Below are 24,649 nucleotides of genomic sequence, written 5' to 3'. Positions count from 1 at the left end.
ATTTTTTTAGCACTGAATGGAATTCTGGAGGACAGGGAGCAGTTTCCCTTTTTAACACTTACCCCAGATAGCTTTATATTGTGTGCAACAATATGGTGATACCTACGTAACTCTCTAAATGTTACTTCATGAGATGCTCCTATTTACAGCTCTAAGAGATACATGACAATCAAATAATCTTAGCGGCATCTTTGGCTTCCCGACTCACGAAAAATCTTAAAGCAGTGACATAAAAAAATCCCATAGCCCTTTAAAAATGCTCCTATTCTTTCTTACACTAAATTTGTTCAGATAAGAACAGAAGAGTTGAGAGATGCAGCCTAGAACTAACTAGACAAACATTTTCATTCTGTACTGTGTTTTCTTAGTGCGTAAATATTTTATGGTTATTATTTATTTCAGTCATATCTTTCATGTAGTTGATGAATTCATGAAACAAGGGGTTGTTGTACTTAGTCCCAAATGACTTGAGTCCCAAATGACTTGATGCATCTGACATGTTCTTGCTGTTGGATTGGGTGCACTAAATCCAGTACTTTCTGGCACCAGCTGTTTAAGCAGTAATGGGACTCAACTTATAAAATTCCCTTGGAGCTAGGAATACTTTTTCTGCCTCTGATATCTTTCCTTCAAGTACAATCCATTCTGAAAAAAATCCATGTGACTTTTCCAGCTCAGTTACTTTCATTATGTAGGAACAATTACAGCTTTTTATTTTCTTGGATGAATTCTGCTTCAGAACTGTCAGAAACTGTGGTTCAGGAATGGAATACAGAAGATTTCCTCCCCATTTGCCAGCTGTGAAACAGCATTCTCTGTTTTAAACACTGAGCATCTGCTGTTATTCCTGAGAGCCACACTAGTGTATTTGCCAGTTAAGCCAGGCAGAGTTCCTGCCTTTGGAAGTGTTTGGTCAGGACACCATGTAAATAGAATAACACAAACAGCAAACAATGTGTTCCAATGTCATACAGCAGTAAGAGACAAGCTTTTTCTCTTAAAATACTGGTTTTTACTTATATCATCCACCAATTATTCAGGAAAAGCAAGAAGAAAATGAGCTGCGAGCGCTCCCACCACCCTCATCTGCACAGTTGGCTGCTCTGAGTTTCACACTCATTGAGGCAGCAAATGAACAAGGCATCTCAGATGAGGACTTCAGAATTCGGCAAGAAATTGTAAACGAGATGGAGAAAATTATTCAACAGCCCTTACCAGGTATTCATAGTATTCTCCATTTGCTTTAGGTGAAAATTTTTCATTATTTTTACATCTATTTTTGATACCTTCATTAATGATGAATGAGTGCATTTGGGGTTAAATTATCTTAATATTATAAAATATTAATATATACAGACTTTTTAATGCAGGCTGGCAGTTGATTTTAAAAGAATTAACAAATGTACAAAAAGAGGAAAACATGATTGTGGTTATTTGTCCTTCTTTCTGATGTGTTTATTGATCCTCTTTAAAGTGGTGGGATAATATAACAAGAAGGATATTTGGCATTTGCTTCTTTGCACTGATTTCCCCTCATCTCCTATAGTTAGTACACTGGGAGTTTGAAATCAGATTTTTGGAGCTGCAGTGATGTTGACTTTGTGCTAACAGTGGTTTGGTGTTCAGTGCATCCGAACAGAAGAAAGTATTAATCTCATTGCCAAAAAAAGATTTCAAATTTTTAATTTAATCTATCTTGAAATGGGTATTGTTCTATCTGTCCTTTTGATTAAGAAATACCTTTTTTTTTCCCTTTGCACTATAAAAATACAGCAGTAAGAAAGATTTTGTTATCTGCATGATGATCAGCTTTAGTTTTAGGTGCTCTATGAAATATATGCTTAAGCATTAGGTGCTGAAAAGAACAGGGGTTTGTAGGGTGGAGGTTTGCTAATCTGTTTGCTCTATAATAAGTGGTTCCTAGTGCAAACTTCTGTTCTGGCACTCTAGTGAGTTTTCCACTGATAGTGGGAAGCATAAGACAAAGCTTTTTCACATAACATTTTTACGTAAATACTCAGGGAAATTATTGTTACTTGTCTGGCTTACTTGTTTGGACTGATGAGCTGCTGTGGAGGTGTAGGAGTAGTGGAAGGGGAATCTGTAATAGTAAATGACAGTTTGTTATTCTCCTTTTCAAAGGCAGCTATGTTTTAGTGAATGTGTTTTCCTGAGTTGTAAATTAGGAAAAATTTAATTAATGCACTGTGTAGAAAACATCTGATCTTCTGGTATGATTTTCTCTTGAGCTCACATTAGAACTATGCAAAAATTCGTACTACTATGTAAGCCATTGGAAGAAATTGCAAATTATTAGCCATACAGACTTTCATTCTGAGAAAGATGGTTTCTAAGCAGTGAAAATAGGCTTGAAGCAATGTATGTGTAAGACCTGTTTTCTCTTTTGAGAGTAATTTTGTTGATTTCTGATGGAATGAGTTTGGTCAGAACACACATAAAGGAAGATACACAAGAAAAACCCTCTTTGCTGTGAGGCTGGTTGAACACTGGCACAGGTTGCCTGGGGAGATTGTGGACTCTCCATCCTTGTTGATTGTGAAAACCCAGCTGGACACAGTCTGAGCAATCCGCATTAGGTGACCCTGCTTGAGCAGGGTGGTGGTTTTGGGAAGAATTGAGAACACTCTCATTTTTCAGCTGATTTATATGTGGGAGACCCTAATATCTATTACAGGAAGGTTTTCATCTGCAAAAATTATATCATGAATTGGGATAAATTATGGAATGGAATGGCATTTCTCATTATTGCTGAGTAGGTGCTTCCTAGTTAGTTTAGATCAGTTCTGCACCTTTGCAGATAACTATTAACTAAAATGCTGAACGAACACTGAACTCCATGCCTTGGATTGTATTGAAGTTATGTTTTATGTGCGTGTTTTGTAATGAACTGTGTGTTGGAACTTGCTGATGAAATCAACAGATTGGTGCCTCATACAAAAGTCTGTGAGGCAACAAAGAATTTTATAATTGGCTAAGTGCTGCAGTAAAATCAAGCTGTAGTTAACAAAAGCTGTTATATAAAATCCTAAACTGAGATGGTGACAGTTATTGTTACTTCATGTTTAATTTTATATTAAAAACAAACAGAACTAAAGCTGCACTGCAAAAATCTTCAAAACGGCTTGGAAAATGTCAGGCATTTGGTGGTTACAGTATTTGAATTATTTGTTTTCCTTTGATGCTATGCTATGGAAATGCCTACCCTTCACAGGAATGAGAAAGGGGTTCAATGTTCATTAATCTGAGAGTGCCACTTGTGAGGTGCAGTATCTAAAGCGAGGTATGTGTCATCCACTAAAGAAAAATTTATTTACTAGCTGTTAAATAATTATGTTTCTCTTTCTCCAGACTGTTCCCTGAGGATGTATGGCTCCTGTTTAACTAGATTTGCTTTTAAGACCAGCGATGTTAACATTGATATCAAATTCCCCCCTAAGGTGTGTAGATATTATCTTGTATTAACTAAGACTGTTTTTTAAATCAAGGCCATCCACATTTATTTCTATTCCATTGACTTCATCTTCCCTTGGGGCACGTGGTGTTAGAATAGCACAAAGTATCTAATCTTTGATTTGATGTCAGCTGTGCTATGGAGGAAGTTTTCATTGCTCTTTAAGTAACTTTAATTCTTGGGTAATTTTTTTTGTTTCGTTTGGACAATTTTATGCTAGATTTTTCTAAATTGTTTTTGAGTAAGCACTGAAGCAATATGAAAATAATTGGCTCTGGGTAAGTGTGCTTCCATGTGTTCATGATTCAGACTCGAAACGCTTGAAGGTGTTGACTCCCCTCCTTTTAAAGTTGGGGCTGAAAGTGACATTTTTTCCTTTTATGGTTTAGTCACTTTCAAGGTGATATCATATCCCAATTTATAGTTTATGGTATGAAATTCTTGCAGAGCATTATAATTTACCTTTAGATAATGAAGTTGGTTCATGTTTAGTGTGTGATATTAGTAGCACATTCTTGATAGACAGCTGTTGCACTTGCACATGTTTTAAAGTGATAACCTTTAAAACCCTTGGGAAAGTCCTGACATTACATTCTTTATTGCTCTCCATTTCTAGTAGTATACGTTGGCATTAAATAGTTGAATATATGGCAAGTGTTTTTATTTACCCTTATGGAGTCTGTTAATGTGGAACTAGAACAGAAATGTTGGCTAAAAAAGCTGTAGGCTAAAAGAAAGCTGCCTGTTAGGTTCACTGATACCTGTTTTCTTGGTGTAGACAGGTACAGTTAACTTTTTCATTAATACTGACATGTGATTTCACTTTTTTGAAGGACACAGAGTTACTAGTTGTGCAGCCCAAGTAGTTTTAAATGAAATGTAAAATAAAATATTAGTCTCAATAATGTAACGTGCTCTAATTCTGTCATTGTAGATGAGTCAACCAGATGTTCTGATCCAGGTGCTTGAGATCTTGAAGAACAGTGGTGAGTTTTAGTTGCATCTTATTTCTATTTAACATTCTATCTGCTGCTTAGTTGTTTTTATGCTCAATTTTTCTGTAAACTTGGAAAAATGGATTAGTTTTCAACCAAGATATCTAAGCTGTTTTTATGAATGTGATTTTTATGAACACCAGTGCTTGTGTGAATGAGGGATGAGAAGCTGCAGCAATAGAATGGCAGCCTCATTAGTCCAGATTGCTCTGGCATCTGACACTACTGCCCCAACTTCTGGCAAAAATGTTTAACCTTTCTGTAGGGGGAATTCTAAGCAGTAGACTCAAAAGCTGCTTTCTACTTGCATATTGACATGAGTGAGAGCTATTCCAAGACTCCTAAAACTTGTTACCTCGATGTTCTGTCAGGAGCACAGCCTGGCTGTCTAATACTGGTGGTGAGCATCAAAATTAACCAGAAAATATTGATACTGGTTGACTATGCAGCACTTAATTTGAGTTGTTCTGAAAAATCATGGTATAAATACAATAATTTTAAAGACAGAATTGGGAAAACTGTAAAAAACTTTGAAACAGAATGTGTTTTTTTTTTCCTCGTTGCTTAGCTGTCTACTCAGATGTGGAGTCAGATTTCCATGCCAAAGTTCCTGTTGTCTTTTGCAAAGATGTTAAAAGGTATGTGTGACTGAAAAAGATTTTTAATGAGCTACTATGCTTGTCCATTGCAGCTGCCTGCCTACACTCCTGACAAGAAGTATTACTGTAATACTCAGCTAACATTTGTATTAAAAGGAAACGGCTCTTACACAGAAATATAATCTAGAAAGAAAGCTGATTTTTTTTTGTGTGTGTGCTATACAGAACTCACTGGTTGTTGGAGTCTGAAAAAGTTCTTTTAGTTAACTGGGGGAAAAGTGGAGTAGTTTTCAGTTATTTAAATTTTTTGCCAGCAGTTTAAGCCAAGGGTTTAAAAACATTTTATAAGGTACACATTGCCAGAAAGGACACATCATCTGACAGATTCAGTAAATTCCTAAGAAGTAGCAACCTCCAAAATGGAACATGATTGCTTGACTGGCCAGAGATATGGACTGAAACTCTGGGGAAGTAAATGCAAGAATGGGCTTGTCTTTTCCTGTGTTTGTAACAGAATAGAAAAAATTATTCTGAGAAGCTAAAGGAAAGTTTTTTGACAAGCTGTTCTGTGGGTTTACTGACTCTTAATATGCAGCAGGTCTGGAGTATTAATTAACTTACTTATTTGTTTAAGTGTTTGGAATGTAGATGGTATACTTGGCAATTGAATTGTGTAAGATAACAAAATTAATGGCAGAACTTAGAGCAAATTCTTAACTCTGTTTTGTATTTTTGGCTATAATGAACTGCTGTAAGTTCTAAATGCAACTAATGATTTAATAGTAAAGAAGATGTAATGATATTCTGTAGCTTTTGTTTAAAAAATGCAGGTTCTTACATAGGGAGACACCGATGGATGTTTTTATTATGGTGGGTGTGATGCCCCACCTTGCTCCTGCCCCAAGCATCATCTGTATCACAAAGTGATAATTCTTTATCTGTTCTGCCTTTGTGATTGCAGTGGTTTGACATGTAAAGTAAGTGCTAGGAATGATGTGGCTTGCCTTACGACTGACCTGCTGGCTGCACTTGGTAAACTGGAGCCTGTCCTGATTCCCTTGGTTTTGGCTTTCCGCTACTGGGCTAGAGTAAGTTATTTAATTATCCCCAATACTTCTTTTTAAGCACTGTGTATAATGTAGTGTATGATATATCATGAATATGTTTGTAGAAAAGATTTCATGCCACTACTTCACCCCACCTCCATACATGAGATGCCACTCCACATTTTGGAGTTGACTGAAATTCTAGACAGAAGCATAAATATGTTCCACAATCACAAAATGTGGTGAAACTGAAAAGAATAATATATGGTAAGATAGTATTCCTTAAGGCACTGTATGAATTGCTACAGTTTGTATTTTGTCTGTATGTGGCGTGGCATGCTCACTGCAGTTTCTGAGATACAGCATTTTCTGTTCCACTCTTGTAATGTTTCTCACATTTCTTTAGTACTTGTCCTTTTATAATAGATTGTAAACTAAAATTCTGGTGTTACATCAGAAAAGTGATTTTTTCTTCTCTTACAGCTCTGTCACATTGACTGTCAGGCTGAAGGTGGGATTCCCTCATATTCCTTTGCCTTAATGGTGATATTTTTTCTTCAACAAAGAAAACCACGTATTTTACCATCCTATTTGGGCAATTGGGTAAGTGCTTTGGTAATACAGTAACCTTATTGTTCAAAATTGTTGGCATTATTTCTGTGTTCTGCCACCTCATAAAAATGCAAAATTTGATTGCCGAAGAAAATGATAAATAAAATGCATTAGTAGTTAATCCTCACACAGATGATGCTTGGTGATTCTGAAGACTTTTTTAAAAGGTGCTTGTAGTAGGCTGTATAGTTGTTTCATCTGTGTTTTGGAGAAAAGACAATTATTTTCTTCTTTATTTCTCTGAGTGTCTGTCTCTGACATCTGTTAATCTTGAGGAGTATGAATACCACAGTAGTAAGTGTCACATTTGCTGAAAATTTGTGGTTGTGTGTATTACATACAGTCTTGTTTCAGAGCCACTTTAATTGTTGTTAGATTGAAGGCTTTGATTCGAAGAGGCCAGATGACCACCAGCTGAAGGGGGTGGAAGATGAAGAATTTGTACGGTGGGAGTACAAACCACCCACAAATGGTGCAGCAAAAAACTCCGTTGGAGCAGAAAGCAAAGCTAAAGTTGAGCAACAAAAAGGTGGTGGCAAGAAGGCAACAAGCTCAGAAGTGGACAACCAAAGCAATGCAAAAGAGAAACATGGGATTGTAAGTCATGGCTTTGTTTCATTGAGAACCATTCACTATCTCTCACCCCAATTTTTTTATTTTTAAACATTGATGCTGGATGGAACCAGGACAAAAAATGGAGGAATATTCATTTCTTATTGCAGTTGAGCATTCTTGTCCGTGTTTTTCAGTCTCTCTTGGCATTCAAAACCCCTCACCAAGTTTCACTGGGGCAACTGTGGTTGGAACTTTTGAAGTTTTACACACTGGAATTTGCTTTGGAGGAATATGTCATCAGCATACGGGTACAAGAGCTCTTAACCAGAGAGAATAAAAACTGGCCGAAGAGGCGAATAGCCATTGAAGGTAGGCTGATCCCTTCCCAGTTCTGTAGTCATCCTGCATTAGCATCTTTATTTGCTTAACTTACAAATCTGTTACAAGAATCTGGACAATAAGTTTTTTAAATATATATTTTGTCAGCTATTTAATCTCTTTAAAGACAAGTTTTCTCTGTCTAAAAAGCAGGGAAAGTCACTGAGTTACAGAGCAATGTATGGCATTCTGAATTGGCCTTAAGAATAGAGAAATTGGGTATTTGAGGAAGGCTAAGAAACCATGTAAGGTGATATTTTATAAAAGCATGAATAATGACTTTTGAACACTTTCTAGAGATGTTGCTGAAGTGGCTTATCTGTAACACTTGAGGCGATGGAGAGGACAAAGAGAATCATACAGACAGAGAATGAGGTACAGAGGTACATTGAAGGATGAGTCAATAAGGTACAAGAAGAGTGAGAAGGAAAAGTAAAACAGAAAAACAAGCAATGAATACTTGAGGCACAGGTTGAGTAGTGGGTCTTGAGATCACTCCTGTGACTTTAATTTCCTCTCCCAATTCTTTTCTTCGATCACTTTTAGCTAGAGTTCAGAAAAAGTAGGGAGGTATTTATTCAACATGTGGGTTGTAAGATGGCAGGACAAATCATTGAGGAAGAAACGAGAAATAATTTCAAAAAACCAGATTGCATTCTGGTTCTGACATCTGCTATTGTTGGGCTATTTGTGTTGTTTGCTCTATGTTTTTCTACTTTTCATTTTTGCCTTTTTTTTTTTCAATGTTAAGTTTTGTAGCTGATATTATGAAGTAACAGAATCTCAGTTTGGTACTGTCTTCCAGGCAAACTTATAGCAACTATGCAGGAGCTCTTTTTGCTTGGAAAACATGTTTGGTCTAGAAATCGTTAGGAAGGACTAAGAATGGATCCTGGTGAGATTGGTTCATACAATCCTTACATCCTTAATGTTACTCTTAGACAAATGAATTTCTGAAGGGAAATTAAAATCCTTCTTCAGTGGAGGAAAAAAGGTTCTGGCAGGCCTCTATTTATTTTGCCTTTGTATGTTTATTTTAATTTCTAGTTTAGAAATTGACCATAATATAATGATGCAATATACCCATGGTTTTCTTTTTGAGTAACAGAATTTAGAATGGTTTATGATAGTCAGCCATTCATGGCTGTATGGGGGTATGTTTTGTATGGAAAAATTCTGAAAAAACTTGTGGGTCTTACATTCTCTAAGTATATCCAAATACAATTCTGGATTATAATATAAGAATCTCTTTTTAACTGCCATATAGTTACTTAGGGATTTCATCTGCTTTGTGAAATGCAGAAGTTAAAGATTACTAATTAAATTGTTCTTTTTCTTCCTAGATCCTTTTGCACTAAAGAGGAATGTTGCACGAAGTCTAAATAGCCAGATGGTATTTGAGTACATCCTGGAGCGATTTAGGACAGCATATAAATATTTTGCATGTCCACAAAGTAAAGATGGGATTAAATCCAAGCCAGATACCAAGAAAAAAGAAAAAGGGAAAATTAGTAATAAGAAATCCACAAGATCTGAGGAGCCTGTAGCAAACTGTTGCCTTCCACAAGGGGAAAATGTTGTAGATAAACAAGATACAGGAAGCGGATGTAACATACCAGAGAATGAAGTTGAATGTAATAAAGTGGTAGAAGATGTAGCCAAAAGATGTACTTCCCACGACATGGACTCTTTGCTACTTTCAACATTGGACTCTAGCTATGATGAAGACAAAGAAGAAGCTTTACCCCTTATTTCTAATGAATGCTGTGAATTAAATGAAAAATCACCTAAAGAGAGGGATGATTTAGAAATTTCAGTGTGTCTACCTGAGGATGAGCTCAGCCACCACTGTAACTGCAGTGCACATCAACCTGATGACACAAATTCCAGTAATGAGTTTTCTGATGCTGAAAGTAGGCAGAGTTTGGTAACGGAGTCATCTCCGCAGACCAAGTGCACTGGCACCCCAGCTACCTCGCCCAGCTGCAAAGCAGTGCTGGAAACCCATGATCTCAAAGAGGAAGGCAGACTCTCAACAGAAGAAATGCATTATGTATTTGATAAGTTTATTTTTACTTCAGGAAAGGTAAGCAGTGCTGGTCATGTATCACTGGGCCAATTACTTCTGAGTCACTAAACCTAAGGGCGGATGGATGGCGGGATTCTCCCGGTGATTGTTTCAGTCTGTGTTACGGGTGGTAGCTCTGGCCTTTGTAGAGTCCCTGTTATTCAGGACTGGAAACATCACCATCCACGTTTGGATTAGATGGTCTGTTCCCCCATTTTATGCAAAGCTTTTTGATTTACACACACAAAAAAATCCTGGGTGTTGTTTTTTTGGTTATTACTCCCCCCTCTCTCTTACTTTCTTGTAGAATTTCCAGGTGCTTTTAGGCACCGTGAGAACTAAATGCAGCTTGTTGAGAGGTTTTCTGCTCTTTGTAGAGGCTCTGTTGTTGTTCATATGTTAAATGTTCTTGGTTGCTTGGAAATCTGCTGAACTGTCTTAAAAGGAAAATTGCATTTATGCACTTTGGTTTCCCCAAAAAAGCCACCAACTATAGTATGCAGCATCTGCAAACGGGATGGACATTCCAAAAATGATTGCCCAGAGGATTTCAAGAAAATTGATCTAAAACCACTACCACCGATGACAGACAGATTTCGGGAAATACTCGATATAGTGTGTAAAAGATGTTTTGGTAAGTTCAAAAAGTACTTGTACCCCACTGTATACTGTGATCTGTAACCTGGAAATATTAAATACTCTAGGGTTAAATTACTTATTAACAATTATTTCCAATTCAGTAGGAAGAAGCTCTTCCAGCTGCCCTAGGCTACAAATGGCATATTATTATGCCATTAAAATATTTTAATTTTCAGATAATTCATGGTTGTGATACCTTATAACAGATTTCAGAAACTGATATTATGTATTTATCACTGTTTATAAAAAGCTACTGGTGTTCCCCAGGAACCAGGCTCTGGGCAAAACTAGTTTTTGTATTTGCCAAATTCTGTGGCATCTTTTGGGGGTGCTGTGGTGGGCTAACCTTGGCTGGATGCCAGGTGCCCACCCAGCCTCTCTGTGGTTGAAAAATTGGATGTCTTGAAATAAAATCCTGAAGATTTTAATGATATAAAAAGAAAACCACAGATTTTAGCAAAGCAAACATAACAAAAAACCCCTCATCTAATCTTTTAATTAGCTGAAAAAGATTTTTGAGGTGCTGAAGGTCACATCTAACTGTGTTTAAATTTGTTTTTACTTAGATGAATTATCCCCTCCTTTATCTGAGCAACAAAACAGAGAACAAATACTGGCAAGTTTGGAGAGATTTATTCGAAAAGAGTATAATGGTATGTAACAGTAGGTAGTGATCCTTCAGAATGCTTTCTTCAGTCATGTTGTCCAGAGCATAAAAATGTGGCTTGTCTCATTTTATTCTCCTTGCTTGAAGCAGTGGCATCTCTTCCCTCCCTATGTAAAGCTGTCTTGCAGACTTTGACATTGGACAATCTCTTCATGCTGTTCCGTGGAAACATCCCTAGAGTGGAGGAAGAGCTGCCAGAGTAGCAATGCAAACACAGGACTGCTCCAGTCGGGCCAGAAAGAAAGTTTGGTTGGGTTTAGTGTTAGCTTTGGTCGTGGGCCAAGGACTTTTGTTGCCTAGTCACCAGTGCTTGAGTATCATAGAAATCTTATGAGTTTATCTTCACATCCCTTATATAAAACAAGCAGAAGTGTCTTACTACAGTGATGCAAGTCAAGGCACAGAGAGAGATGCCTAGTGATTTTTCGTAGGTGGTGTAAAACAGTGCTAAAGCCAGGTGCCAAACGCAGGTCTCCTGAATTCCAGTCCATGGAAGGCCATTCTGCTGTAGCTGACCTGTCATCAAAGAATTAGGAATTCCAATCCATCCCCTGGCTGTGCCTCCACTTACTGGCAGCAGTTGAGAATTGAGACCTGTTACAAAGCCTTGAAAAACTTAAGGTTTCTGATTCTATTAAAGTTTAGGAAAAAAGCTGTGAATAAGTGTTAGGTCTATTTTCCTAGCATTGGTTTCAGTTGAACTGATAAATGTATTCTTTGCAGTTGGGAAGGAATTTGTTTTAACTACATAATTTTGCTTTCCAAGAATGAAAATACTTAGTAATATTGTGTTTCAAACAAAAATGTAAACACGGCAATTGGGAAAGAATGTTTCATAAAGTATTGTAATCTTACTTGCTTGTGTCTTCTTGCAGAGTATGTTATGATTACAAAAACTCATTGACCAAATTTACCTGGTCACAGGAAAAATATGCAACCTAGGTGAACTCTGAATGCAACCAGAAGTATTACTTTGGTTACCCTAGGAGTAGCTCTGTCTTATCTGTGGGGTAAAGCTGTACTGGTGACTGCACATTGTTTTGATTTATGTAAAGCAGGAAAGTGCAGTTGCATACCACAAAATACTGCACCACATTTGGAGATGCCATTTAATGATTATAGTAACTGTAACATACCTCAGTTACAAAAAAAATTACATAAAATAAGACTTTATCCTGCCTTACTTTCTATAAATAATTTCTAAAGTATTGTGCTTCCTCCTTTGTCAAAGCTGAAGTCTTTGAAGTGACACTGTAAGCTCTCTCTTTAAGCTCATTTTTATGGGCACCTGCACATGACAGTTAAGCAATATTTCATACTAAGCACTTACCATTCAACTGTAAAAGAGTTTACCTTTTCCTTGTCTATTCTTTTGATCAGACAAAGCCAGGCTTTGCTTATTTGGCTCCTCAAAGAATGGATTTGGATTTCGGGACAGTGATCTAGATATCTGCATGACATTGGAAGGTCATGAAAATGCAGAGGTAAGAGTTCTGAAATTGATAAAATCTGCTATTGTAAACTCAAGGATTCTTTAAGGTTTTTTAAATTCAGTTAAGATTTCTGTACACAGGAAAGGTCGGATTTGCTAGTTGCACATTGGCTTGTTGCATTCTGCACAACTGAAGGAAGATATTTTACTTTTTGGTGCCTTACAGATGCACAGTGTAACATAGATGTCCACACAGAGCATATGAGTTCATGTAAATTCATGTGCTGGTTTAATGCTTGCTCCTTTTTGTACATAGACTTTTCATCTATGAAATACATGTGATAGTAGATGTGCTTGTTGGAATAGGATCTGCGTTTTAACATCTGAAGCTGTGATATTTGTTTTTCCTAGAAATTAAACTGCAAAGAAATAATAGAAGGTTTGGCAAAAGTTCTTAAGAAGCATCCAGGTAGGTGCTTTAAAGTATTATTTGTTTTGCAGTTAGATTTACTATAAATGTTGTTAATGGAAATGTTTTATGTACTAAAGTGTTGCTTCCCCAGGTTTGAGAAACATCTTGCCTATAACAACAGCCAAAGTGCCTATAGTAAAGTTTGAACACAGGCGGAGTGGCTTGGAAGGAGATATCAGTTTGTACAATACACTGGTAAGCATCTGTTTGTGTCTGCTCTTGTGTTCAAAGAAAGCTTTTTAATTCTTTCTCCCTTACCCAAATAACCATTTGACGGAATAGTTTCGAAATCAGAATGAAAATGCTTTTGTGTGTTTGTGTATTTCTTCTACATCATTTAAATTCAGTGGCCCACACCCTCAGCCCAACCCAGGTAGCTGTGTATGACCTGATGGCAGGGCAGGTTATAGTACAAAAAGTCTTGTTTTGGGGATGCTTCTGAAAAGCCACTAGTGCCACATCCACCATGGCCTGTTTGCCATCATGAATAGTACAGCTCATTCCAGCTTTCACCTGACACTGTGAAATTGCACAATTTCTTACATAATTGCCTCACCCTGTCACCAGTTTAATTTTTTTCCCCTTCTTCCAGGCACAGCATAACACAAGGATGCTGGCTACCTACGCAGCTATTGATCCTAGGGTGCAATATCTGGGCTACACAATGAAAGTTTTTGCAAAGGTAATATAAAAAGAAGGCACTTATTTGTACAATACACTGTTTCCTGCTGCAGCCACTGAATTTGCCTTTTGCCAATACCAACTGGAGAGGAGACACTAGACTGCTGTTGATATGAAGTGCACTTTCTTAAGCTTACTGTGCTCCATCTGATAGTGTGTCAAAATCAAATCCTGGTACCTTCTGCTATCTGTTGAAAGATTTCTGTGTAAGAGGAAGCTGATGAAAGGAAAACTTTCCTTTTTTCTTCAATTTCAAACCAGCTGCAATGATGACAAACAAAAAACCCCACCCAAGCCCCAAGCAAAATAGGAAAAAATGGTAACTGTAACATGTAGGGGCGTGTGGATGTGCATGGGCTTCCCAAGTTTCCATATCTGGGACCAGCCCAGAGATTACTGTTGCTTTCTTCTGGCACACTTGCCTTGTTTTACTTAGTATAAAAGTCAGGAGTAGGTAGGTATGAGGTGATGAATGAATGTCTGAGTCTCTACTTGCTGTGCCTAGGACATACACTTGACTTTAAGAGTTTGAAAATGTCAAATCTCCTGCATCTTTTGTTACGATATTCTATCAAAGTGTTATACTATATAGCCTTTGATTATTTGAAACATGGTGTTGCTTTTTATTTGAGCTGCAGTATTAAATACAGCACATCCAAAGAAAGCTTAGTGGAACTGGGGCAAATAAAAAATGGCTTGTAGAGAGTGCCTCATGCTACCAGATGTTCATGTAATAAAATACATCACGATGAATAAAATAACTTTGTGCCAGAATGGAATGGACATATTCATTATACTGTCACTGAGACTAGCAATGATTTTTTTCTTGATGTGGTCACAGTAGTGCGCAATACTGCCACGTCTCTTCTCTGTCCAGATTAAAAATGCCTTGTGTTGATAATAATGAATCTTACATTCTTTTGGTAGCATTGCATACTACTGTGTGTGTTCTAAAAATGTTACTGCAAAGATGAAATTTCCAAGTTGTGGGATATACACTCCTGAATGTATGTGTATGGAAGTGACTTTGTAGCTGTGCAAGTACTCTGTTTTTAAGCAAAATGCCTCCTCCTCTGTTTGCGTTGGCAGAAAACCCAGGAACAGCTGTCACTGCTGCTGCTAATGTGAAAGTAATTTGTGAATCCGTTTTTTCCAGCCCTAGGAGGTTAAAAATGCATTGCTTGATATGACACAGGCTCAAAGCACAGGATAGCTTAGAAGCAGGTGCTGTGGAGAGGTTATACTGTAATGAGATACTCAAGCATAGTAAGGTACTTCACTGATCAGAGTCATAGAAAGGCTTGGGTTGGAAGGGACCTTAGTCCCATCTAGTTCCAACTCCCTGACTTGCTCAGGGATGTTTGTTTTGCACAGTGTTGTGCAGGCTGCACCGTGGTTTAATTAGGTATGTGTATGTTTGCTAGCAAAATGCCACGTATGGCTGCATTGCCAGTACAACATGGAAATACTTGCTGTCAATGAATTATTTTTTAAAAAGGGGAGGGGGAACCAAAATAATAAGGAATCATAGAAACAGCTCTTGAGGCATGAGTTAAGGAAAATTAAATTTTATAGTATTGAAACCTGGGATTTATGTTTTGGGGGTTTTGATTTGGGCTTTTTTTTTCAGTTTGGCACATTATAAATTTTTTTTAAAGTATTTTGGCTATGAAAAGCTTTTCTGTTTTTATGTTAGACAAATTATGCTGTGGATTTGCCAGATGGCAGTTGACTCTTGGGTGCATTTATTTTTCAGGCTTCATAAAACAATTTTTAATTATGAGGTGAATGTATTTGCTGTTACTTATGGGGTTTCTGTTTGCTCTCTGACATAGCTGTTAGTCTTGAACAGTGAAATGTAAATTCAGCATTTTGTTTAAAATGTATTTTTTCAGCGCTGCGATATTGGTGATGCATCCCGTGGTAGTCTGTCTTCGTATGCCTATATTCTTATGGTTTTGTACTTTCTACAGCAGAGAAATCCACCAGTTATTCCAGTTCTTCAGGAGGTAGGTGTTCAGAAAATGAGGCTATGAAAATAGATGCACTTTTTCTTCAAGCCAAATATGAGAAGTCTGGGATTTTAGGATCAGGGGGATGAATGAAATATGGGGCCCTTCTAATCAGCAGGTTCTTAACTCCCTCTTGGTTTTAGCAGGTAAAACTTACCAAGAAAATTAGATCAAAACTGGGAGTCTGTTGGGCCTAAGTTCTGCTGTTACATTTACTTTAAGATTTTGGACTTATGATGATATTTATATGCTGAACAGGATAGAAAAAAATTGGCAGGTGGTATGGAGAGAAGGGAATTGTAATTATGAGACTGCACCAGATGCTCTTGAAATGTGAGTCCAGCTCTTCAGCCAGTTATTGTCAGAAGCATTTATTGCTCAACACTTTATCTGTAAGAGAAAAAGTTTATTTTATTATTTGATGACGGGAAAAAAAGATAATTGATGCTTTGGTACAATTTTAAAGATAATATTTTACATGTGCCAGGAAGCTTTTTTAAGAAAATAATGTTCTGTACCCCCATTGTATGGATAGGGAGAATATAATTGTTCAGCTATCTGCCTCTTTCTGGATACATTCTGGAACTCCCAGGCACGTCTGAAAATTGTCCCTTTCTGCCTCTTTTGGTTTCTGTGTGCAAGAGGAAAGTTGGCTTAAACATTGCAGTTGAGACTCATAGACTTTCTTGCTGATACTTTAGTAGCAGTTGGGGAATTTTATTTTACTGCTACCTTGAGAGTGCATTTAAGTAACAACGGAATTTCCCCTTGGCTGTGCTAAAGTCAAAATGTAATAGAAATCGTATAAAGTCTCCTTAGAGAATCTGTGGGCAAGAGAGATGTTGGAATCTTGACAAGGTAATTCAGTCATGTTTTCTTAGTTGCAAAGAACAAGTAAAAATTAAATATCCAAATAATTTGAGAGGTACAGCAACAATGCAGAAAGACTTTCAGACTTTTTACCCATGGGAAATTCTGTCTGTATAAGAAGTAATTGTTAAAATTAAAGTATTTATATTTTTATATTATTTTTTTACCAAAAGAACTGCAAGTATTTTACAGTGACTTTGAATTAGAGCAGTAACTGTCACTCTCTGTTCTGGCAGATATTTGATGGCAAACAGATTCCACAAAGAATGGTGGATGGATGGAATGCATTTTTCTTTGATGACATGGAAGAATTGGTAATCTTCTAATTCCAGAAGTGTCACTAAAACTTAAACCTTGCTTTTCAGGAAAAGTAATACATTAACAGTGTAATATATAAAAGATTGATTTTATTAATTAATTAAACTTCCATATCCGTAGTGTTGCCACTTCCCAAATGAGTCCTGTTTTGAGTTTCTGCTTTTGCTTGGTTTATTTTAAGTAATTTCTAAATAGCATAAATCAGGAAAAATACTTTTTATTCTTAAAAACAGTCCAGGTTTAGTCTTAACTGTAATGATTTAACCTTACTTTAACCAAAAGAAACGGTTCATAATAGACAAACATAGTTAGAGAGGTATTTCAGGAGTGCTGCAGTAACTCTAGCTGAATAAATTGTCTTCAATTGCATGCAGAAGAAGCGTCTGCCTTCTCTTGGAAAGAACACTGAATCTCTTGGAGAGCTCTGGCTGGGGCTGCTGCGGTTCTACACTGAGGAATTTGACTTCAAGGAATATGTGATCAGCATCCGGCAGAAGAAGCTGTTAACCACGTTTGAGAAGCAGTGGACATCCAAATGTATTGCCATCGAAGGTACTCCTCTGCTGAATTGAGTTTCCATTCATGAGGAGTAGGAAACTGTTGCTTGAGAGGCTGTTCTCTTTGCACAGGATCTTTATGTGAGGAAACTACAGTCAGTGTTTTTAAAAAAACAGTGTTTTAAAAAAACCATTGTTTACAAGTCCTCACAAGCTCACAAAATTGATGAGACTCATAGCTTTTACTAAATGTCAGTGAATTGTTCTTCTTACTGTATTATGGTTAGTCACAGTTTTAAAACTTACAGCATTGCTTTGCTATAATCTACTCTGTGAATGCATTTAAAATGGAATTCTCTGCATTAAAACCAAAAATTCTGTTGCAGCATATTTTTTCCAACTCTGATTTTTTTTCTCCCTTCTTTGTGCAGATCCTTTTGACTTGAATCATAATTTGGGTGCTGGAGTCTCTAGGAAAAGTAAGCAATTAATGTCTGCTGATGGCTAATGTTTGCTGAGTTGTGCCTTTTCTGTTGTTTTCCAATAACTTTGTCTTTCTTCAATAGTGACCAACTTTATAATGAAGGCATTTATCAATGGGAGAAAGTTATTTGGTACCCCATTCTACCCAGCTGTTGGAAGAGAAGCTGTAAGTTCTCAGAGTTTTTAGTATGTTTTTAAATTTTCTTTGTCCACTGAGTTGATGCACCCAAGGCAAGTCTCTTGTATGTATTTATCAATTTGGTATGCACAATATGTGTAGTTATACTTTGTCTGCATTAAATGTACAGTTTAGTACTGGGCTCCTGCAATATAAAATTCAGAGGAGTGGTTGGATGGGTGATGAGTATTATTGGCAGGTTTGGGAAAAGTAAGTTTAATTTGTGTTTTGTTTTTTATAAAACGTCCCACTGTATGATGTTAAATATTGCAGAAAACTGCAAATTTGGCTGTAAAACTCAGAAACAGCTCTAGGAACTTTACTGGCTCTTCTTTACTAGCTGAAGAAAACAGATCCAAGAGATGCTACATTCTATTTATTTTTCCACTTGGTGGAGATAGTAAGGATTGCTGCTTAAGCATTGCTGCTTAAGGAAAAGGATGATGATTGACTTTTTTTTTAACAGTTGACCTTTAAAATCTGTGTAGTGAGTCAGGGTGAGGAATGCGTTCATTCAATATCATTTTGGAGAAAGTACTGCTCTGTGCTACAGGCCCCAGTCATTGATGTATAAGAGACTGCTACTTTTTAAATATGAGCAAATAAAATACTATAATTAGTATTTTTAAGATCAACTTGGAAAGGTATTTTCTAAAACAATTTGCAGGACTGTTCTCCCAGTAGCTTTGAACAGAACTTGAATTTCTAAAGGATTTAAAAAATCTTTTGAAAGCTTTTATTTCCTGTCATCCTTCCATATCTTCTTTTTTCCATTTGCTTGCTTTATCTGTGTTTTTCTTCTGAGTTTGTACCTCCATTTCAGTCTTTCAGGCAAGACAGTACTTTCACAATAATTCTGTTGCTCAGAGGCTGTAACCTGTGGGCTTTGTAAACCTTTGTGCTGACACACATCAGAACTGCAGCTGTCCTGAGCAAATTCCAGGGGAGGGGAGTGATGCAGGTCAGTCTGCAGATGCTCCATCTGTTTCCCACCTGAGCTGTGTTCTGTCTAAATGGATGTAATCATGTCATCTGGGAAGGGACATTGGGTGCTTTGGAAAGCACACAAGTACTGACTCAGGTACCAAAATAGATCATATGCAAAAAAATTGCCCTCTTAAGAGTCTTTGAGGATGCAAAAGGTGGGCAGCAGGCTGGAGCCTGGATAAGCTGTTCTGCAAATTCATCCTCTGTCCCTGAGAGCAAATAGCCCTTTTTTAGCCCAAACTGCTTCATATCTCTGAAAAAGCTGCCATTATCTAGGGGAAGAAAAGGGCCGGGTATAATCTCAGAAGTAGTATCATTCAGGGAGCAATAAGAGATGAAAGCTGACAATTTTGCTTTCATTTCTCAGTCTTATAAGTGAGTGGTTTATATATTTTATCTGTCTGATGTGTTTTGATAGGAATACTTTTTTGACTCAAAAGTGCTGACAGATGGGGAATTGGCACCCAATGACAGATGTTGTCGTGTCTGTGGAAAAATTGGTCACTACATGAAAGACTGTCCAAAGAGGAGGAGGTAAGTAATACACAAAGCTATTGGGAAACCTTTGAGGTTAAATCATGAGGGATTTGGATATTTGAAGATTTAATGGAAATGAGAAAATTGCTAAATTGCAGAGAAAATCAGAGCTTCATGTCTGATCCTCAATTCCCCATCCTATTTTTTCCTTTTCTTAAGAGTTTCTGATCATCACTTTAAATTTTAAGTGTTTATAGAAGCACACACAGAGTAAAATCAACAGTCCATAGTATGTTCATATGTAGTTAAGCTCAACTTTGATCACTAAATTATCTTTGTGTAGTGTAAATTCAGATGGAGAACATATAACCTGGCTGCAAAATTTGTCATGTGTTAAAATGGATTTCCTGTAGTGATCATGTGCAGAAGACAGGATTGAATTTGAATTGTTCTCTAAATCTGATAATGTACATCTGCAAGGCAGGTAAAAGTTTATTAAAATAACTAGGATTAGTTAAAATGTAAATAGTTAAGGTGCATTTCTGTAACATCATACTAGTGCCAGTCACTTGGTGATCTCGCACTTGTACATTAATTTTATTTAGGAATTTTGGGTCCAGGACTCCTGCAAAAGGAGTCCCTGGTACATGCAGGTCAATCTCTCCAAAGAGAGTTTAGCAGGAATTGACAGAGAACATGCACTCCTCAGTTTTTACAGCTTTGGCTATTTAATGACCCAGTCAGCCTAGGTTGTCTGACTCCTGCTAAAGCCTGTTGAAGCCCTCAGAATGCAAATTAATCTGGGCTTTTTCATGTACTCCTTATGTTCAGTTGTGTGCTCCATAATTCTTCAAAGGGTTCTTGGTCTCTTCCTGCTACAAAATTTTTATTTCCAGCCTTTTGTTCAGTCAGCAGAGTTCAAGATACATGAAAGTGCACTGGAATCCTGTGGTCACAGGTGGACTATTTCTTTCAGATGCTCTCTGTACAAGTACTAGCACATGGAGTTGCATCACCTCTTCCCCTACATCTGCCTCAGGAAAAGAAGCTGTGGTCTGCTCTTCACACAAACTGCTACTACAGCACAGCCACACAGAATCTCTCTCAGATTGTATATACAGCTCCCAAAATAATACTAATATTTAACAATCCTACAGATATCTTGCGGAAAAAGACCTTTACTTCTTGTCTTGGTTCCTGATCACTAGTTCTCCTGCTGTATTAGAACTGAGTGTTTGAAAGGGCCTCAGTGCTTTGCTGCACATCCTGTCTGGGCTCAGATGCTGACAGAGAAATGTGCCCTCTCCACTGAGGGGGAGGTTGTATGAACAAGCTGCAGCTCACTTGTTTTGGGTATATTCTGACTCAGTGGGATTGCTGCATAGAACTGCTATGCTGTGCTATCCCCAGCTACCTGGCAGGCTTAGGCTGCTTAACTGCAGGCATAGTTCTGCTCTAATACAGTCAGACAGCTTTTGGACAGGTCTCAGGAGCTTCTAAGTTCTTAAAGTTTATACAGGCTATTAACCAGCCCAGAATCTGAAAGTGTTTTTTGGGATTCCTGAGATGTCTGTATTCTGGTACAGCTGTTGGTTATGTAACCATTTCCTTTGAACATAACAGTGCAACAGTTCTACAGAGATGATGTGTTTGTGTGTGTGTGGTTTTGTGATACTGCTAATAAAAATTATTGTTCAGGTTGAAGAAAAAGGAGAATGAGAAAGATGATGAAAAAGAGGTGAAAGAAGATGACAGAGAAACAAGAGAGAAAAGGTGTTTCATCTGTGGGGATGTGGGTCATGTTAGGAGAGATTGTCCTGAATTCAAACAAACCCGTCAGAGAAATAATAGTGTGCCAGGTAAGTTAGTTTATGTGTTAGGATAATTTGAAAGCTGTGAGATCCCTTTTCTCTAGGTTTCTGTACAGACTTGGTAATTATCTTTAAAAAAAAAAATCCTGCAGGTGATATTTCAGTCATTGCAAATACAGCTTTTAGTCTGTGTTGCTTTTCTTCAAGGGGAGTAATGCCTCCTGAAGTATAGTCTTTGCATGGGTGGTAAAAATGTACTCAGCAGTAAAATACAGTGTACTTCAGGGTATTGCATTATTTGTCTTCCACTCACAATGGGTGCATTTAGAAACAGTAGTAGTAATAATAATAATAATTGAATGCATTTCCTGTTCCAAATGTTTCTCAAATGTTAGCTAACCCTCCGTCATCTGTGAGAGGTAAGTAAATGTATTTTCAGCAAAAATCAGCAGTCTTTCAGTAACACCTAAAAAAAACCATACAGATGAATTAGGCTAGATCCAGCTTTCAAATTACTGGTAGTACTTAGAGAAGATTAATTGCAAACCCATTCAAATCAGGCCCTTGGGTGCCTGTGATAATTGAAAAAAGAGGAAAAGTATTCATAAATGAACTTCAGAGAGAGCCTTGCTTCTGTGTTCTGTTATCCTTTAGTCTTTTTTTTAGTTTCCTTTCTTTGCCCAGGAGTTTCTGCTGTTGCTATTGCTATTTAAAGTGCCACTGCTTACAGCAGTAATGTGGAAACCTATATAAAGTAGAGCTTCAGCCTGATAGCAAAGTGAGCCTTGTTCCTGCTAGACTTTGTTTTACTCAAAAATAGATTTTGTGTTTAGCTCCTATACCTATTAATGTTGTGTGCTGCCAGTAGAGGGAAAAGTTTCCACTTAAAGGAGAGCAGAGGTTAAAGTGATTTACCTACTCTGTGTCACATGAGAGTTAAGGTATTGCTGACTCCCAGTTCTGCTCATTATTCTGTCACCTTGTGGGTTTTATTAACATTTCTGTTCCTTGATCAGGCACGCAGCTGGTCCGGAGCATGGTAAATTCCCAGCTGGTGGCTGTGGGCCAGCAGCAGGTGGAGCGACCCCTGCGCACCAGGCAGTCATCAGAATGTGTAAGTTCTGTGAGGGGGGACTGCAGGGAGCAAAGCTGTAGCAAACTAGCTATGCTGGGAACAGGTTTGCACAGTTTTTTCTCAACAGATTCTGCACTTGATAATGACAGTGTTGCACTCTGCCAATTAGTGAAACTTTGATTTATGATGTGCTGTGTCTTGGGGAGCATTTATGGTTTTTCAGTATGGAAACCTCATAGTCAAGTTTGATATGAGATACCTTGCGATTCTGAAAGGCCAGATTAAGCTAGGATGCTTTTCAAATTCTCATTGTTCTGGCAGTGCTCTGGAGTTACTAAGGGAGATGAAGCATAGCTCATTGTTAACATGCTGGAGACTTAGGTTACTGACAACCATGACTCTTTGTGGTTTAAGAGATCTGTCTTAAGGGACTGTAGTGAACAGACACAGAACACAGCTAAGTCATACTTCAATGAAATGCCTGCCAGAGCAGACTAGAAGCGCAAGCAGAACAATGGGGAAATTTTTGGTAGTTTTATGCTAGAATTTGTTCAGGTCTCTATAGAGCTACATAAAATGTGTTTAATCTGCTTCTGAGTGGATATGGTTAGCAGAGGGTATTTGAGCAAATACAGCTGTTGGCATTTAATATTTTTGGAGCAGACAGTACAGCAGAAATGAATTTATTTTAAGGTGTTAGTCGGAGAAGCATGTGCCTCCTAATGAAACTGGCAAGTAAGCAAATACAGTAATCAGGGCTGCTGATCACTAATGCTGTTTGTTCAGTTTACTACTTTCCTAACTGATCAGCAAGCATTTCTTGGAATGCTGGCTCCAGTAACAGAGACCTCATGACTTACAGTGTGCTTCTAAAGAGAGGCTGATACAGTCCTAATCTAAGTGAAGGGCTGAACATGCCACAGGAGTATTTTTTTTAGGAGCCATATTTTTTAGGAGCCTCGGGAATTGAAGCTAAATGTGTGGGTGGACTCAGGACCAGACACATCATGTGCACATTCTTGTGTCACCTGGATGTCATGGACTCTCTGTGTGTTCCATGGTTGTCATTTGGCCAGGATTTCTTGGTGAATATGTTCTGTCCAGGAATTGTTTGAGAAGAACGGGAAGGGGGAATATTGATGGAGTAAGAGGGAGAGAATGGGAAGCAGATCTAGGCTGGAGTGTAATATGCCTCTTTTCCTGCTGCTGGCACATCCAGTGCATGCCTGTGGTAGGTTAATATCTGCAGGAATGTTTGTGGTCAGTGCATGTGCTTTATTTTTATAACATTTAAACTGTTAAACCAGTGATCATCTTTCAAATCCCAGGTTTTACCTTCTCTTCCTGGTTTGATAGAAAGGTACAGGAGGCACTCATACAGGCACAGCTGGAATAGCAGCAGGGAGCAATCCCAGCTTCTGGGCTCCAGCTTTTACCCTGGCACAGACACACAGTGTGCTGCTAGAGGGGATGCTGTGGCATGGGGAGGTCCTGCAGACACCTCTGGTTATTGGAGACAAGTGACTGCCAGTTTAAATGGACAGGCAATAGTGATAAATCAGGGATAGTGACAAGCTGCAGAGACCTATAACTCCAGGTGTTCAACAGCAGCTGAGGCTCTTGGAGCTTGGCTGGCTGCTGTAGTCTCTGGAGAGAAGTCAGTCTCAGGGGGAGAAAGAGATCTGAGATTTAGGTCATCCTCTCTGGTTTAGGTACCTGTCTCATTTGAATGTCTCTGGAGGCACTCATTCCATCAGCATCTTGTCTCAATGCTTAAAACCAGAGTGGGGAATCCAGACAATGGCATTAAGTTTTGGCAGATGAACTGAGTAACTCTTTTCCCAGCCACCCAGTTCTTGAAGTACTTCTCTGTTTAGTTGCAATTCTAAACAGATAAAATAGCCTCATGCCTATTTCTGTTGCTGGTGAAAGGGAAAGTTTTGTAAGAACTCTGCAAAGGCTGTAATAATTGCTATTACTGTGCCTTTAGCCATAGCCTAGCACCAGGATATGAAGGTTGAAACTGGGTTTTTGGAATCTGCATTTCTTGTTTAACAGATTTTTTTAAATGGTAGAAATATTAGGAGCTTACTTTGGAATTACTTAAAAAACTGCAGTATTAAGAACCACTGTATTTAGAAGTAAGGCAATTAGTTAATGAGATACTGGGCTGTAAATAAGTAGGATAGGGAAGAGACTGATTAAAAACTAGAAACAAGTGTGTGTGGAGTCTAATGAAGAGCTTGGGGCTAACGTTTGCTCAGAATGGTGTTTCTGATGGTGGGATGTGCCACATTACGAGTCCAAATTATCTGTTGGTGAAAG

The 24,649-nt window shown here is 37.9% G+C and overlaps 1 protein-coding gene across 4 annotated transcripts in view; it reads left to right on the top strand.

Moving 5' to 3' along the window:
• Window positions 1-24,649, top strand: part of ZCCHC11 (zinc finger CCHC-type containing 11) — a 36,446-nt gene that overhangs the window by 7,150 nt on the left and 4,647 nt on the right. For 2 of the 4 annotated variants that reach the window (XM_017733470.1, XM_017733472.1), the window contains exons 4-27: window positions 1,041-1,218; window positions 3,370-3,458; window positions 4,407-4,458; window positions 5,036-5,105; window positions 6,028-6,154; window positions 6,596-6,715; window positions 7,100-7,321; window positions 7,474-7,648; window positions 9,001-9,743; window positions 10,209-10,359; window positions 10,931-11,017; window positions 12,412-12,515; window positions 12,875-12,932; window positions 13,027-13,130; window positions 13,528-13,617; window positions 15,512-15,625; window positions 16,735-16,812; window positions 17,191-17,368; window positions 17,745-17,792; window positions 17,880-17,962; window positions 19,380-19,495; window positions 21,137-21,297; window positions 21,645-21,668; window positions 22,266-22,363. In XM_017733470.1, coding sequence (XP_017588959.1) covers window positions 1,041-1,218; window positions 3,370-3,458; window positions 4,407-4,458; window positions 5,036-5,105; window positions 6,028-6,154; window positions 6,596-6,715; window positions 7,100-7,321; window positions 7,474-7,648; window positions 9,001-9,743; window positions 10,209-10,359; window positions 10,931-11,017; window positions 12,412-12,515; window positions 12,875-12,932; window positions 13,027-13,130; window positions 13,528-13,617; window positions 15,512-15,625; window positions 16,735-16,812; window positions 17,191-17,368; window positions 17,745-17,792; window positions 17,880-17,962; window positions 19,380-19,495; window positions 21,137-21,297; window positions 21,645-21,668; window positions 22,266-22,363 — 3,270 coding nt within the window. The remainder of the gene's footprint in view (window positions 1-1,040; window positions 1,219-3,369; window positions 3,459-4,406; window positions 4,459-5,035; window positions 5,106-6,027; window positions 6,155-6,595; window positions 6,716-7,099; window positions 7,322-7,473; window positions 7,649-9,000; window positions 9,744-10,208; window positions 10,360-10,930; window positions 11,018-12,411; window positions 12,516-12,874; window positions 12,933-13,026; window positions 13,131-13,527; window positions 13,618-15,511; window positions 15,626-16,734; window positions 16,813-17,190; window positions 17,369-17,744; window positions 17,793-17,879; window positions 17,963-19,379; window positions 19,496-21,136; window positions 21,298-21,644; window positions 21,669-22,265; window positions 22,364-24,649) is intronic. The other 2 variants (XM_008633040.2, XM_017733471.1) reach the window with 1 other exon arrangement.

This window comes from Corvus brachyrhynchos, unplaced genomic scaffold (genome assembly GCF_000691975.1).
Source record: "Corvus brachyrhynchos isolate BGI_N302 unplaced genomic scaffold, ASM69197v1 scaffold34, whole genome shotgun sequence".
Lineage (NCBI taxonomy): Eukaryota > Metazoa > Chordata > Aves > Passeriformes > Corvidae > Corvus > Corvus brachyrhynchos.
Note: the sequence above shows the minus strand (reverse complement) of the source record. Positions and strands in the feature narration are given on the sequence as shown.